Source organism: Melitaea cinxia, chromosome 2 (genome assembly GCF_905220565.1).
Source record: "Melitaea cinxia chromosome 2, ilMelCinx1.1, whole genome shotgun sequence".
Classification (NCBI taxonomy): Eukaryota; Metazoa; Arthropoda; class Insecta; order Lepidoptera; family Nymphalidae; genus Melitaea; species Melitaea cinxia.
The window spans coordinates 18,734,240-18,749,787 of NC_059395.1; the positions used below are offsets into that span (position 1 = coordinate 18,734,240).

Consider the following 15,548-nt stretch of genomic DNA (forward strand, 5'->3'; position numbering starts at 1 on the left):
ATTACTTACATAGTAAATATCCTGTAAATGCTCCATTAACTTCTAATAACCCATTTATTCTCTTCGAATATTCATTCATGTTAAATCTAAATAACCAACACAAAATACACAGTTCTAGCAATTGGATGTGTTACGAAAAGGAGTTTGACTGTCTTATTAATCAAATCGATATTATTATTGACCATAAGCTAAAAGAGCGCCAGGAAGTTTACAACCTCATAGCACAATACTCTGATAAGTTCAAACAAGTTTACACAGATGGATCAAAAAATGATATAAATGTTTCCATGGCCTATTATGTACCTCATCTGAAGTTTGGCCAAGGCGTCAGATTGAAAAAGGAGATATCAATATTTACAGCTGAAGCTCTAGCAATTACTGCTGCCCTAGAATTCATTAAAAAACAAACTAATCAATATTGGCTGATCATTACTGACAGTATGAGCGTTCTAAAGGCTTTAGATAATTATCAATTCAGTGCTAATACAAACTTCATCATTTTAGAAATAAGACATCTCCTTTATCAACTATCCAGAAGAAACTACAACATCAAATTATTGTGGACACCTTCACATATAGGAGTAAGGGGAAATGAACATGTGGACTTTCTGGCACGTTCAATTGTTGACAGTGACAGCGGCAGCCCTGTTGATGAGAATGTTGCCGTACCATACACTGATCTATTAGTTGCTATTAAATCAAAAATCCTATCTGATTGGCGTGATCTTTGGCGACAAACCTTGTTAAGAAAAGGATCTTGGTATGCTCAGATAAATCAAGATATTGGAAAAAGTCCTTGGTTTACTAAATCGCATCAACATAGAAGCAGAAAATATTATACAATACTATGCCGCTTGAGATTTGGACATTGCAGATTTAATGCACATTTGAATCGTATGCGTATCATCTCATCGCCCGTTTGCCCACATTGCACCAACAACTCTACACAGTCTTTAGATCACATATTTTTTGAATGCTCCGCTTTTAATCTGGAACGCCTCTTATTTATAGCCAACTTGTTATCAACTTCTGGACCAAAAAATGTCCCGCGCAATACACAAGATTTATTGACTAATTTGGATAACTATACTAGTATATTTGAATTTATTTGCAATACTATCAATGATATTTGAAACAGGATCAGGACCTTCATTCATCGGATGTGAAATTTTATTTTGATATTTCAGGCTTCGGCCTATTACAGACTTGGTTTCGACCTCGCCTATCACTTATAGACAAAGAAGAGTAGACGAAAATATGAAATTTCAGACTTGGTTTCGGCCTTACTCTACCATCGAATCAGAAGAACAATAAAGTTACTTCAGACTTGGCTCCGGCCTTTTGATATATCAGAACGAAACTTACAAATTCAGACTAGGCTGTATGGATTATAGTCCTTTGCCTTTCCCTATTGGGGATAAATTTTAAAACAACAACAACATAAATGATGTCATATTTGAAGTTATTTTTGTGGACTGGACAGCAGATAGGTATTTAAAGTAATCGATACTTTGGAAATGCGTTAAACAGCAACAAAGAATTACAAACGCAGTAATTTGCTACACATCTATTTAAGTTACGTTTATTTTTGTGGAGACGCAACACTCAAGTAGTAAGTAGTTTACATTTACAGCTTTTTCCTCATAGTTTTTTTTGGAATAAAACAATTATAAATTAATATTATAGTAACAAATAATTTTCATTGATTTAACATTTGATTATTGCTTATTTATTCGTACGTCATGAATTACTTCTAGGATTTCTTTCTTCATTATTTTTTGAATTTTTTCGTCAGTACGAGAAAGGCAAGCTTTAAAATATAATTATAATAATGTTTAATATAAATAAAATTGATAAGCTTGGTATAATTATGTTTAGGGTCAGTATCACCATTTGGTGTGATAACAAATTGGATTGTTATTCTAAAACGACTCATTTGTAACTTTTTTAAAATGATAAATTTTATAATGAAATTATAATTTATTATAGTTTTTACAATGATTACTTACATAACCATACCGATTTTAATGTTTAAGCAAATGGTACTTTTACATTTTTCTCAATGTAAAGATTTTATAAGATGATTCTTTTTTACTAACCGAGCTTATTCTCTTTCAGGCTTTTCAAAAATGATGTTCGAAGAAGACGAGTTCCATGACATAAATGAAAGCGATAATGAAGAGGTTGACAACCCGCAAGATCAAGATGATTCAGATGAAGCTACTCCAGCTGAGGTATTATAATTATTTTAATCAGTTTTTCAATGCTTCGAAAGCTATACATGTAAATAATAAATAACAACTTAATAATATAATTAAAGTTATTATGTTATCTTTAGTTCCAGTTTCAACATAATGCAGTGTCAGCGCTCAACCTGTGTCAAACCAATGAAGCAAAAGAGCTTGTTATATTTAACTTACATTACAATTTGCAAAACAGCGATCAGTATGACATAGGTGGAACATATACTAAGGAAAATCCAGATCTGTGGTTCTTTTATACAACTTCCATGGGTCCTAAAGTTCGTTTATTAAATGTTTTTGTTTGTCAACGCAACAAAGGTACATACAAGATCAGCATTAGTGACATTCCATTTACAATTCAAACAAGCACATTGACACAACCAAAAAATTCGTCTCCATCAAATAATTCTGATATAAATTTGTCCATTGACAAATTTAAAACAAAAATATTCCAGTCCTCTGAAACTGATAAGTGTCATTATATTACAACATATTGCTTCAAATTAGATGATGACGAAAATATAAAAAATAAAAATGTTCACATACCCATACAGATAGAACGTGACCCAAAATGTCCAGTTGATTCTGATGTTTTGAAGAAAATAAAAAAAAATCATTGCCTAACTGGTATTTTTAAAAGAAATGAAAATACAGATTTCATATTAGAGTCTAGCACAGGAAAAAAGTACAATGTTCACAGAATTGTATTAGCAGCACAAAGCAGTGCTATAAAGGAAATTATTAGGAATTCAATGACCAGTACAGCAGTTTTTGACATAAATGATGAAGAAATGGATGTTCTACTTGAATTCTTGTACACGGGTAAAGTAAAATCTGTTTTTGATGAAAACTGTTTTAAGCTTATAGATATAGCTTACAGATTTAAACTTGAAAAACTTATAACATTATTACAATTATCAATAGTTAATAATATTAACATTAAAAATGCTGTGGAGATAGCTGTTCTCACAGAAAGATACAAGTTAGAAAGTATACAGAAAGTTGTTTTTGAATTCATTAAAAAGAATCCAGAGGTACTTGAAACTGAAGGTTGGATTAATTTAAATGATGTGGCTTTAACAAAAAAGCTGTTTAAAAAGATATATGTCGGAAATGTACAACAATAAACATGAATGATTAGTGTTTAGGATTTTTTTTTTAGTTTTAAGAGAAATGTTTTTATAAACTGTTTATTTTTAATTTAAAAGCCAAATCATTTTTTTCTTCATAATATATACAGATAATTAAAATAACATTTGGTTAAGTATCTCTTGTAGTTTTATTGAATATTCTTGGGCTTGTTTCATCAGTTACAGATAACGCTATTTGATGGATGACAATATCCAACAGATAAAAAGTTTTTGATGTATTATTCTTTTTCATCATCGAGTTTCGCTGTGTTTTTGAGATATTTCTGCTTGCAAATTTGAACGTTAATCTTATAGTTTATTAATTGAGGTGAAACAGATTCTATTACCCTATTCCACCTTTTACTGTTAAAGTCTAATCGTAACTTAGCCACAGAATAAAATTTATTCACAACTGGTGAAAGGGGACATCCATTAATTACGTAACTCAGAATGGGGGGAGGGTTCCATTTAAATCTCACCAAATTTCATTTTAATCGAAGATCATCGTAAATCTTACCTCAACCTCAAAAAATATAAAATATTGCAAATATTGAAAAAAAAAATAAAATTTTGAGTGTTCATTTTGCCCACTAAAATAAATCTCATGGCTATTAAAATCATTTCGTTTTTGCTTTGAATTTTATTTAATTTAAATAAATTAACGAAAGTATACCTGAACCGGCTTATTATTTTTCTGAATAATAAAAATAAATTTAGTTTAAAATATTTTAAGCGCCAATATCGTAACGGGTGGGGGGGGGACTAAACTGATTAATTGGTCAATTATCTTATTAATTGGTCAAGTATCGTATTCAATTATCTTGTTACTTGACTAAAAAAGTGCAATTAAATTAGTCGCAATTAAACTTTTAATTGCACCTTCCCTATGGAAAACATCTCATAAAACATGGACAAATGCAGACCAAATTTTCATACAGGGTTATGACAGTCTATGAGATCTGATAGATTCATAATATTCTTATAACAAGCAATTAACTTTTTTAGTTGTTTTATGAAATAATTCAAACTAACAATTAACTTTATGTATCAAAACTAAATTAGTAAAAGATTTAGGAAAATTAAGCGGTCAGTCGCAGACGAATAAAAAAGTGGTCAAAGGCTGTAAGTATAGCTTAATTTTTGCAACCCGTTGATCAAGGCATATGGAGTGAGCGTTGAGAAGAGATTTGAAAAAATGTTTGACGTCAAAAAACGGCGGGAAATTTCCACCACTCCTGAAGCGGAAAATGCGGCTATTGCGGTATTATCTTATCCCTTATTATTATCTTATTATATAGATTAAAAAATAAATGATTGACTTGTTTTGAGCCCAAGGATCGTACTAAGCTTCTAAAACTTTTCAAGATCTGCATTTCCAAATAAATGAGGGACAATTTAGTAGCAACAACAAAATGTACCTAAGAAAACATTTTTTTTTTTCAATTTTGACTGTGACTCAGACTGAGATATTTTAATCTCAGATAAAAACGGATGCTTCTCCGATGCACCAATGACTAAAGCAGAGTTTTTTACTTATTTTAGTGGAGACAACATTGGTTTCAGACTGTTTCATCATTTGAGCCTAATAGAATTTAACACCAAACCATGTACATGCTTCCCAATAGATTTTTTGTTAAAATTATTTATTAGGTTGATGATTTTTTACATAATTAGGTTCAATAACAGAAATTTAAAATACAGTACATCTAGAAACCGAAAATATTTATCCGTTGCCCACTTATAGGTGATGTGGAAATTAACTATTTTATTCATTAATTACATTATATTATATAAAACATAGTAAACTCTATTAGAATTTGCCTCTATGAGATGAATCTTTGTATTCGTCGCTATGAAGAACTCCAATAAATTACTAAATAATAATATTATATTTTAATTAAATTATAAGAAAAACTGTGACAACCCTACGTGTAGCGGAGTACAACATGCGATGCCGGCTTTTCGCCAAACATCAAAGGCGACGGCCCACTGTTATTTTTGGTACACTGTGCTAATATTAAACGAGAAAAAGATTGTTTGTTTGCTTATACGCGCTAATCTCTGGAACTTCTGGTTCGAATTGAACAAGTATAGTTGTGTTGGACAGCCCATTCACCAAGAAATATCATCATCAAGAATCCGGCGTCTTCCAAAGGGCTCCCCTTCTTCCTTTGCGGCCGATGTAAGAACCGGCTGATATAGCTAAATATTTTTTTAATAAATATACATCGAAATAATACATATATAAATACAAATATATACCCAGACTCAGGCGGGAATCGAGCCCACAACCCGCGGAGTAGAAAGCAGGGCCATTACAAATTGCGCCAACGGGAGAGTAAGTAATGGATTTGGACAAATTATTATTGACAGTCCGAGTAGACGACGGAAGCACTATACCTATTCCATTGCAGCGCGGAGTACGACAATGGGGTGTCATATCCGTGAAACTGTTGACCGCTGCAGTGGAAGACGTGTTGCTGACGTGACTGAAACTGAAGACGTGTGGCGACGTGTACTGATGGAATTGCAAAGGCTAGTTATAAACATCAAAGGCGAACGTCTCACACACCTCCAATTAGCTGATGATATAATAATCCCGGTGGAGTCCCTAGAAGAACTCAGCACTAGGTATCCTTTATAGCGGCTCACAATGGGTGGGTCTTAAGATATGAACGTGGACAAGACAATGCCTAATGTCCATGTCACACCCATAACCGTCGTTGTTGACAGCGCTACTCTCAAAGTTGTCGACGAGTACATCTACCCGGGACACCTGATCCTTATGGGTGAGTCCAACTTCGAGAGAGCGATAGTTCATAGATTCCAACTCGGTTGGTCAGCGTCCGGGAAATCACAAAGTACCTTCTCGACTTCTCGTCCAGTATACCTCAGTGCCTGAAGTCAAAAGTGTTTGAGAAGTGTGTGGTACCAGCAGAAGCGACTCGTGATATTTTTTTGGTAGGGGTTTACAAAAAAATAAACGAACGACTAGAGCTTACCATTTGTTTTATTTGTACAAAAAATCCAATCCGTCCATGCAGATACACCACCACCACTGCTAGTGCTAGCTTCAAACACCAGACATGGAAAACAAAATAGTTAATTGCTTTCTTCATATTCACACAATCAATGTGTATTGAAATATGTTCAGTGTATTTTCACGCTTTTTAATAAAATATACACTTTATTGTTCCATTTTTTTACATAAAATGTCGCGCATAAGCTATTCTTTAACACTTTTCTCAAATGGAGGTTGCGTCTTAGCCAAAGAAGCACAGGCCGCCCTCCAACCAGGTGGACTGACGACCTAAAGAAGATAGCGAGAAGTCGCTTGATTAAGAGGACCAGGACCGGAATTAGGGGAATTTCAATCAGACTAGTAAACAACTGTTTTCACATTTTACTTTTAAAAAAATTGTCTATTTTATTTAGAAAGTAATTAGGGGCCAAGGGGCCTCCACCGCTTTGTTGCCCCGAGGCCTCCGGAACTCTAAATCCGGCCCTGCAGAGGACCACATATAAAGGCGAACATTTGAGGAGGTCTACGTCCAACAGTGACTTAAAAAAGCTAATGGATACATGGATGGATGTTTTTTTTTATAAAATTTCTAATTGGCGTGATTTACAAATGCCTAAGTTTCATTTGGTAAATTATTTTTCAAATTTTAATACCAATAAAATCGTATATACTCACGTTTATTTCTCATCATAATAAATTTGAACTTATTTTTTACAATAGTTTTGTTATGCATACAGCTGGTACCTTATTAAAAATAACCAATGACAAAAATTCAGAACGCGTGTTTACTTTCGCGTACGTTAACCATAGACAAGACACACCTACACTCACAACAAATTAAAATTTCTCCCTCATCCCGAGGTAGGTATCGTCCCGTCAAGCGTGGCTAATCAAGGCACCAAAAGGTGAGGTTTCAAATGATTGAATCGTCATTTATTCCGTACTTTTGGCACTTTAAAACGTGTATTTTTTAGATATTTTTGTTTTATATCTAAATTGTGTTTGCAATGACGTGAAAATCTGTGTTATAAAGCCTAAAAATATTGAAATGCCAATAATTTTAACCAGGCTGTGTTGACTATCATTCGATGTGTAATTTATAGCCGATTTATTAAGAAAGTGACTGTTTTCTTTTAATTGTCCAGGAAAATGAGCAGCTCGGAGGAGGTCTCATGGATTTCATGGTTCTGCGGCCTACGGGGCAATGAATTCTTCTGTGAAGTGGGTAGCACACTGTTTGTATTACTTTTTATTATGGTGATTCGATATATTGATCCGATTTATGTTTTCAGGTGGACGAGGACTACATAAACGATAAGTTTAACTTGACTGGACTCAACGAACAAGTGCCACACTACAGACAGGCTTTGGACATGATTTTAGATTTGGAACCTGGTAAATACCTTTTAACATTAGGTTATGTTATAAACTCATTATATATAAGCTGGCATTGCAGCATTGACTCAATTTATTTCTTTCTAAGTACTTATTGAAATGTTATTTAGACAATTCTACCCACCATTTGCTTATTGAAAATAAAAATTAAATTAGTAGTGTATCTCAACTACTTTTTCATTTTGAAGATATTTAACAAAATTATGTGTGACAACATTAAATAAACAAAAACAATATTATACTATAGACATTTGTAACGTTATCATTTCCCATAAGACTAATAATTGTTTAATTTTTTTCAGATGACGACCTAGATGAAAATCCAAACCAATCAGACTTAGTAGAGCAGGCCTCTGAGATACTGTATGGTTTAATACACGCAAGATATATTTTAACCAACCGGTAAAGAATTCAAATGTTATACAATAATTATATTTTATTATATTCTCCTGAGGTTAAACTCAAGTAGGGCATGGCAGGAATTATCCTACTCAAAATCTGGAGCAGTCTGATCTGGAGAAGTACCTCGACCTTACAGAAGATCACAGCTAAATAGTACTGCTTTGAAGCCATGTTGTAGTCCTGTGTAGGGTGACTAGAGCTTCTGGGGGGATTGGGGGTAGGGGATGTGATGCCTCTGGTAGTGCAGGGGTCTATAAACTATAAGTAATTGCTTACCATTAGGTGAGCCGTATGCGTGTTTGCTGATCTAGTTGTATGAAAAAGAATTATAAATGTCTATTTATCTAAAAAATGTATTACTATTGTATACTATAATGTATTGCCCCTGCTGTTTCCAACACAAGCATAAATCAGTCAAGTCAGTCATAATCAGTCTCAATCAGTGTATGATGGGTATGTATTATATTATACTCATTCTATACTTACAGTTTTTTAAAAAAGAAAACTAACTAACTGATTGATAATATAATCATATATTATACTATGTTGGTATGATAGCAGAATGTACTTGTCTATATTGCTATATAATTCTTTCAAAATTTGAAATTATTATTATTAATTACAAGCAAATCTATCAAAGCCTCAATTCATTTTTAACCTAGATAACTCAATTCGACTGTGTATATATATATATATATATATTGTTATGTATGTTTGGGGATAACTTTGTCGTTTATGAACCAATTTTGATAATTTGTTTTTTGTTGGAAAGGAGATATCCCAATGTGGTACCATGATAAGGAAACCAGAATCTGATGATGGAATTCTAGACAAATCGAGGGAAACCCTCGAAAATCGTAGTGACAACTAGTGCGTTTGTTAATTTTTTTCGTCTACTTACGTTGTATTACTTGGCGATGTGATTGAAGTCGGTTTTTTTTTTCATTTGCTAACAAACACAATTATTACTAAACAGAAAACAATTTCTATTTGTTTCAGAGGAATTGGTCAAATGTTAGAAAAATTCCAACAGGGTGATTTTGGTCATTGTCCACGTGTGTACTGCGAGAACCAGACCATGTTGCCTATTGGTATGTCAATGATACTTATAAGAATTGTTACTTCAAAACAAAAATGAGATGTATATCAATATAAAAAAAATTAGTTGTCTGTAAAGTTATTTTACAGACAATAGTTTAACGTGACAATGTCATAACAAACCATCTCCTTGGATATCATAGGCCAATCGAGTGGAAAAGAGATAGATGCGGCGCAAGTGTACAATGAGCGTAATGGAACAATGATTCATCCATTTTCGTACATGCAGACGGTGTTCATCGATTTATTAGACGTTGTCATGTCAAAAATTATATTTCACTATATACAAGGAAGAAATGGTACATTTTATTAATATGGGTAGAAAATTCCCGAAAATATCGAGATTCTTTGATATACATTTGTATAATCTTATCATTCATTCTATTGAGTCATGCGTTGTATCCAAAATATCCTTTAAATATCATAAAATTATATTTTGTAGATAATTTAGGTGTAGATATTTTTACAAGGAAAAAGATGTGATTTGATCCTATGGTCGTTTTGAACAGAAACAAGTAATCCGCCAATTTATATAAGTATGTTACTGTCTCAGAAATCTTATATTGATGACAGAGATAGCTTAAAAATCGCTTCTGTACATTCACCAATATATTTAAAAAAAAAATTGAAGTACATATATTATTGCTTTAAGTTATTTTTCTGTATATAATAGTTATAGAATTGGGATTTTTAATGATTCACAATAAAACACTTAAATTTACTATTACTTTAATTACATTACAGCCTATGCAGTCCACTGCTGGACATAGGCCTCCACAAGTTTACGCCAAAAATAACGTGAACTCGTGTGTTTTGCCCATAGTCACCACGCTGGGCAGGCGGGTTGGTGACCGCAGTACTGGCTTTGTCGCACCAAAGACGCTGCTGCCCGTCTTCGGCCTGTGTATTTCAAAGCCAGCAGTTGGATGGTTATCCCGCCATCGGTCGGCTTCTTAAGTTCCAAGATGGTTGTGGAACCTTGTTATCCCTTAGTTACCTCTTATTAGTTTAATTGTCTTAGTGATTTTTTAATGTTTTTAAAATATTTGGTATATCTTTCTTAGGTTTATCAGATGTCCCAGGCGAGGCGATGGTAAAGCTATACTGTCCTCGGTGTATGGACGTCTACACCCCAAAATCCTCACGACACCACCACACCGACGGTGCCTTCTTTGGCACTGGATTCCCACATATGCTGTTTATGGTGCACCCGGAATACCGACCCAAACGCCCAGCATCACAGTTTGTGCCTCGGTATGTGCAGTTTTGATATTTATTCTACAAAATTAATTTCAATTATACTATTATTTTATGATGCCAAAAATAATTTCAAAATACTTAAAATCACCTGACATTTTCATTTCATTTAGGTTACAAATTCTGTTTTGATATTGTTACATTGTTGACTAGTCAAAAAGTCTCAATCTGGATCAAATGCATATTTTAAACTTCTAATTATTCTAAAGCTCAAGGACATTATTTTACAATACAATAGAAACACACTTTATTGTACACTAACATAGGAAATTTTTACATTGAAAGGAAAACATAAACATGTACAAAAGGCAGTGTGGTATTTTAGTGTATTTAATAAACAACATTTTACAATAAATCTAACTAATCTAAATTTGTTTACAGGCTTTATGGATTTAAGATCCATCCCCTCGCTTACCAGATTCAGCAACAGGCAGCAGCAAACTTCAAAGCACCCCTGCGGACTCTCTCGTACAACAACGGTAAACGTTAGGGCCGCGCCCCACAGCGCCCCTGCGCTTCCCTTTGATACAGATTTCTCCTATGCTGTGCAGGCAAAGCAGACGACTCATGACCTACAGAGGAAAAGCGTTAAGTTCTGCTAGCAAAAGTTTCATCCATATCATTGAAACTGTACCTGGCTCATTATAGTAATGTTTTACCTGTCATAAATGTTATGCTTTATGTAAGTAAAGCTGTTGTTTGACTGATTTAACCAATTCAATGGTTCCTGTGTTATATACTCTTGCACTTTTCTGTGTGATAATGGCTAGGAGAATCTGTATCAAAAACCATTTTTACAAAAGGACAATGAAATGTGGGAAAATGTTGCTTTATACAAAAGTGATACTTATCAGAATGTTATCATCGTTCAAAAGTTTTCATGTAACGTCTCGTTAAACACTGGGAAATGGAAAATGCATTATACTCTGTTCTTACAGACTCCATTGTCCATGGCTAACATGTAGAGTTCACTCCAGATAGCTACATAGTTTATATGTGACTACATATACTATGCAGTTCACGGTTCATTTGCTCTACCATCACCTAGATTAGTGTTAAAGTATGTGTTTGTAATCGGTTAATTTAATGGTGTATCTGTTAGATTATGCAATGGTAATATCCACTGAGCCGATAGTAAAAAAAATCATATATTTATAAATTTTCAAATATGATAGGGTTAAATAAGTTTTTATTTTTATATCCATTTAAATTTCGTAACTTAGGTCGTTTAAAAATTTAGCGCGTTTAATTCGTAAAAGTTTTTGGTTATTGTATGGATTACCAGTAATTATAAATAAATATTATGACAACTGTTGGCCTTTTTCTTGCTTTTCCTGCATGTTAACCACTCGACTTCCTCTCGCTAAAGCTATAAGAAGCTATAGAATACGTTTTGAGCACCCTAGTTTAAATTACCTTTTAAAAATATTGACAACATTGTGTAAGGAAAACCTAAAAATGTATACCTAGATGTCATCCTAACCTTAGTTGTAGTAGATTGCTAATTTTGTTTGGTTATTGAAACATGTAAATAAAATACCCATGTAGATTTGTGTGTATTGAGTTTATAAACTGCCCCATAGTAAAGCCCATAACTCTCTGAAATTATTACTTAATTGTAAAAATAACTAATTCTTGTAGTAATTAGCCAATTTAATCTATTTAGTTGAGAAAATGTAATTATTCTATCATCATTCATAATTTCAGTCCATCACTGTCCACCGCTGGCTGGACACAGGCCTACAAAAGTTCGCACCAAAAATTGGCGTGAACTCATGTGTGTTGCCCAGCGTGATGACTAGGGCGGGTTGGTGGGCTGGGCACCACTGCAGGGCTGGCTTTGTCGCGCCGAAGACGCTGCTGCCGTCTTCGGCCTATGTATTTCAAAGCCGGATGGTTATCCTACCATCGTTTGGCTTTATAAGTTCCAAGGTAGTAGTGGAACTGTGTTATCCCTTAGTCGCCTCTTGCGACACCCACGGAAAGGGGGGGCGGGCGGTAGGTGTCTTATATTCTTACTGTAGCCACACAGTTATTCTATAGCCAACATGTTACCATTATTCTATAGCAAATAAAAATGTTCCCATTTAATTGTCCATAGATAAAATAAAAATGTAATCAGCTGGATTCATTACTATTTTGAAAGTTTGGAAATGGTTTTTAAATTAATATTTGTTTGCTGCAGAAATGAAGACGACGAGTAACATTCCAAAATGATTGTAAGCCCACCGAAGTGCTGCATCCCTCATGCTGACAAATGGGAAGGATAGTGGTGCTTTTAGACAAATAAACAATGCAAAACAAATATTTACTAACAATTTAATTAAAAAGTTGTTTTAAATTCAAATAAAGTTTATTTATAAGGTTTCTGAATCACATTTATGTATTTCATACACTACTTAATTTGAATTTTTACACAAAGCTACCTTATCAAGGCAGATAACAAACATAAAATTTATGGTAAGACAAAAAAATTATTTGACAACAAAAATTATACTTACGAAGTAGATACAAGAAACTGACACAATTCTTTAAGTAATTCAACATTGTTAAGCTCATTGAACATATCATTGTAGAGAGCTGTTTTATTAGATTTTATGAACATTAAGACTTTTAATTTTAATTCCTCACAGTTATGTAAATCAGCAATGGCCAGTGTTTCAATACAGTTATCATCAGTCAGTCGACCGGACAGAACATGTTCAGACAATTCCTTTAAGCCTGTGAGGTTATACCTGTCACTCAAAGTCAAAAGGTTTAAAAAGTTAGCATTTTCAATGTCTTCTATTGTGCCTGTGTAAATAAACTCCAAAATATATTGAAGGTCCTCTTTACCTATATCAATCAATTTCAAGTAGCTATTCTGACTTTCTGCGGTGTTTTCTTTGAGCATTGCTTTGAATACCTCGCTGCTTGCACCTAAGAGCATCTTGTGAACCTCAAACTTACTGCCATCTGCAGATTCTATGACAAAATCAGACCCTATTGGATCAGTTAGAAGGGACTTAAAATCATAATCCATGGTTACTTCATTAACTGCTTCACTGTTCCCATTGCTACCAAATGATATTGGTATGTACAATTTCATATCCATTAAAACCTCCACATCAAGTGAAGAAAAACTATAAGTTGTAATGTAATTTTGAGATAATTCACTCCGGTTGCTAAACTTATAGGACTTTAGTGTTGAAGAAAGAAAAGCCTTCTTTTGTTTCTTTTTAATGGTTAAATCACTGCTACCGCTGACAGATATATCAAAAGAGCCCTCCGGACGATTATTTACATAAAGATGTAATAGATGTATGTCTGAAACAATTTCTGTTTGATATATAAACCAGTAGTCTGCGAGGTTATCGATATAGGTGCCACCGATATCATGTAGATTCGGTCGATGTAATTTCTGATAAATATTATCAAGACATAGCCATTTCGCATTGGACGTCTGACACACCCTATGTCCAAACACTACATCAGCATCCTGAAATATTAAAACATGTTAAAACTAATATAAATCAGAGCAATTATTTGCTAACCGTAACGTCCCAACAATAAAGAAGATTACATACCGGTAGATCTAAATCTTTCATTTTGTTATAGTAATTATTCAAATCAGCTTTAAGAATTAAACACAATAATATGTAACTAAAACTACGTCATCAGATTCAATATCACTTGTTGTTGTTTTTGGAATTTTCAGCTAGATGAGTCATTAATTAAACTACTCTTATGAAATAATAAGTAATTAATAATTATTGTTATTCAAGAGAAGACCAAAGAGTCAGTGTGACCAGATTTAATTTAACGAATCTACTGCTTGTGGAGTTTAAAAACTACTAAATTCTACCAATAGAGAACGAGAAAATAGTAAAAATCTATTACAATTTTTCGCCATTGTGTTACAACGAAGAAGCATAATATTGTTCTCTTGATTATAACGATAAAACAAAAATAAAGAAATCACCATAAATCAATTAAAGCTAAATCAATGTTTATTACGTAAAATTACAATCTACAGAAATATGGGTATTTTTAAATTGTGATCAAGCTATGTTCTTCTTCTTTATGTTGGGTAACTAGTCGTGGGTCGTAACGTCTTTTATGTGTAATCGGTTATACGTAGTTTCGTGGATACGCGTAACTAGTTTCGAAACTGCTTATTTTTCGAAACTAGTTATTTTTGTATACAGTATCAGTACGAGACGGCGACGTTATATTACTTTTGTTTGTATTATGGTTATGAAGTAGTTATATGTTATAAATTGTAACATATACGAATGCCGTTACGTACGTTAATATTGATGGATAGTATAATTAAATTAACTTCCCTTCATATTTTATCCAGGCTTACGACTGGCTGCAAAACACGTTATTTAAATTACTTTTTGATTTTTGTATAGTCATAATAATCGATGCAGGCGTATTTAGAAGTTCATTTGATTTTTTATGTACAGTTTTTAATTATTTTTCGAAATACATACATATAATTAAAAATACAACAAAAAACCCATACTATTTTAGTATATACTTCAACACGAGACAATAACATTAATCGTTAATAATTAATCACTCGTCAACTGTCTTAACTTAATGCTAAATAGGTAGTAAATTCGAAAATATTTAAAAAGAAACACGACCGAAATTAAAATTTCTTTAAAAAAACTGTGCGTATTAAAATAAACTTAAGCTCATAGTCAATTGCGTACAAAATCCCATGAGCATATTCGAAAACAAAGATGCATCTATAGTACTTATAGCCATCTCTTTTTATCCTACGCGTAAGCGTATCTGCGTATTGTAATGATTAATATTAGTAACCTCAAACCTGTTACGTTATTAGGCAAAACGCTTATGCGCCGGTCGTTGTGTCAAGTTTTTGATAAAACTGCGTATGCAAAAAACTGCGTACGTAAAATAATCGTTACATTCGTATCGGCGAAACTACGTATATGGTTATTAGCTTCGTAACTAGTTACTGAAACCGATTACGTTAAATAACGCCCA

The 15,548-nt window shown here is 33.1% G+C and overlaps 3 protein-coding genes and 1 long non-coding RNA gene across 4 annotated transcripts; 2 read left to right on the forward strand and 2 right to left on the reverse strand.

Moving 5' to 3' along the window:
- The first annotated feature begins 1,451 nt into the window (after positions 1–1,451).
- Positions 1,452–3,386, forward strand: LOC123661182. The gene is made up of 3 exons (XM_045596171.1): positions 1,452–1,612; positions 2,119–2,234; positions 2,339–3,386. The coding sequence occupies exons 2-3, from the start codon at positions 2,130–2,132 to the stop codon at positions 3,368–3,370; spliced, it is 1,137 nt and encodes a 378-aa protein (XP_045452127.1). The 5' UTR covers positions 1,452–1,612; positions 2,119–2,129; the 3' UTR covers positions 3,371–3,386.
- A 3,817-nt stretch (positions 3,387–7,203) lies between these two features.
- On the forward strand, positions 7,204–12,912 carry LOC123666307 (casein kinase II subunit beta). The gene is made up of 8 exons (XM_045600456.1): positions 7,204–7,300; positions 7,541–7,616; positions 7,688–7,790; positions 8,093–8,192; positions 9,192–9,283; positions 10,355–10,544; positions 10,929–11,026; positions 12,733–12,912. Exons 2-8 carry the CDS (start codon positions 7,545–7,547, stop codon positions 12,762–12,764), a joined length of 687 nt encoding a protein of 228 aa, XP_045456412.1. The 5' UTR covers positions 7,204–7,300; positions 7,541–7,544; the 3' UTR covers positions 12,765–12,912.
- LOC123666323 lies at positions 10,292–11,456 on the reverse strand. Its single transcript, XR_006745224.1, has 2 exons — positions 10,963–11,456; positions 10,292–10,568 (listed from the first exon to the last, which is right to left on the reverse strand). It is a non-coding gene; the product is annotated as an uncharacterized LOC123666323 (long non-coding RNA).
- Positions 12,882–14,324, reverse strand: LOC123666293 (protein roadkill-like). Its single transcript, XM_045600455.1, has 2 exons — positions 14,114–14,324; positions 12,882–14,025 (listed from the first exon to the last, which is right to left on the reverse strand). The coding sequence occupies exons 1-2, from the start codon at positions 14,132–14,134 to the stop codon at positions 13,045–13,047; spliced, it is 1,002 nt and encodes a 333-aa protein (XP_045456411.1). The 5' UTR covers positions 14,135–14,324; the 3' UTR covers positions 12,882–13,044.
- Positions 14,325–15,548: the final 1,224 nt, after the last annotated feature.

Excerpts from the sequence above, each read along its gene's own strand:
- LOC123661182 (XM_045596171.1), top strand. The coding sequence starts at position 2,130 with ATGATGTTCGAAGAAGACGAGTTCCATGACATAAATGAAAGCGATAAT. Across the intron at positions 2,235-2,338 it reads ATGAAGCTACTCCAGCTGAG|TTCCAGTTTCAACATAATGC; the intron begins GTATTATAATTA and ends TGTTATCTTTAG.
- LOC123666307 (XM_045600456.1), top strand. The coding sequence starts at position 7,545 with ATGAGCAGCTCGGAGGAGGTCTCATGGATTTCATGGTTCTGCGGCCTA. Across the intron at positions 7,791-8,092 it reads GATTTTAGATTTGGAACCTG|ATGACGACCTAGATGAAAAT; the intron begins GTAAATACCTTT and ends AATTTTTTTCAG. Across the intron at positions 9,284-10,354 it reads CCAGACCATGTTGCCTATTG|GTTTATCAGATGTCCCAGGC; the intron begins GTATGTCAATGA and ends TATCTTTCTTAG.
- LOC123666293 (XM_045600455.1), bottom strand. The coding sequence starts at position 14,134 with ATGAAAGATTTAGATCTACCG. Across the intron at positions 14,026-14,113 it reads TGAAAGATTTAGATCTACCG|GATGCTGATGTAGTGTTTGG; the intron begins GTATGTAATCTT and ends TTAATATTTCAG.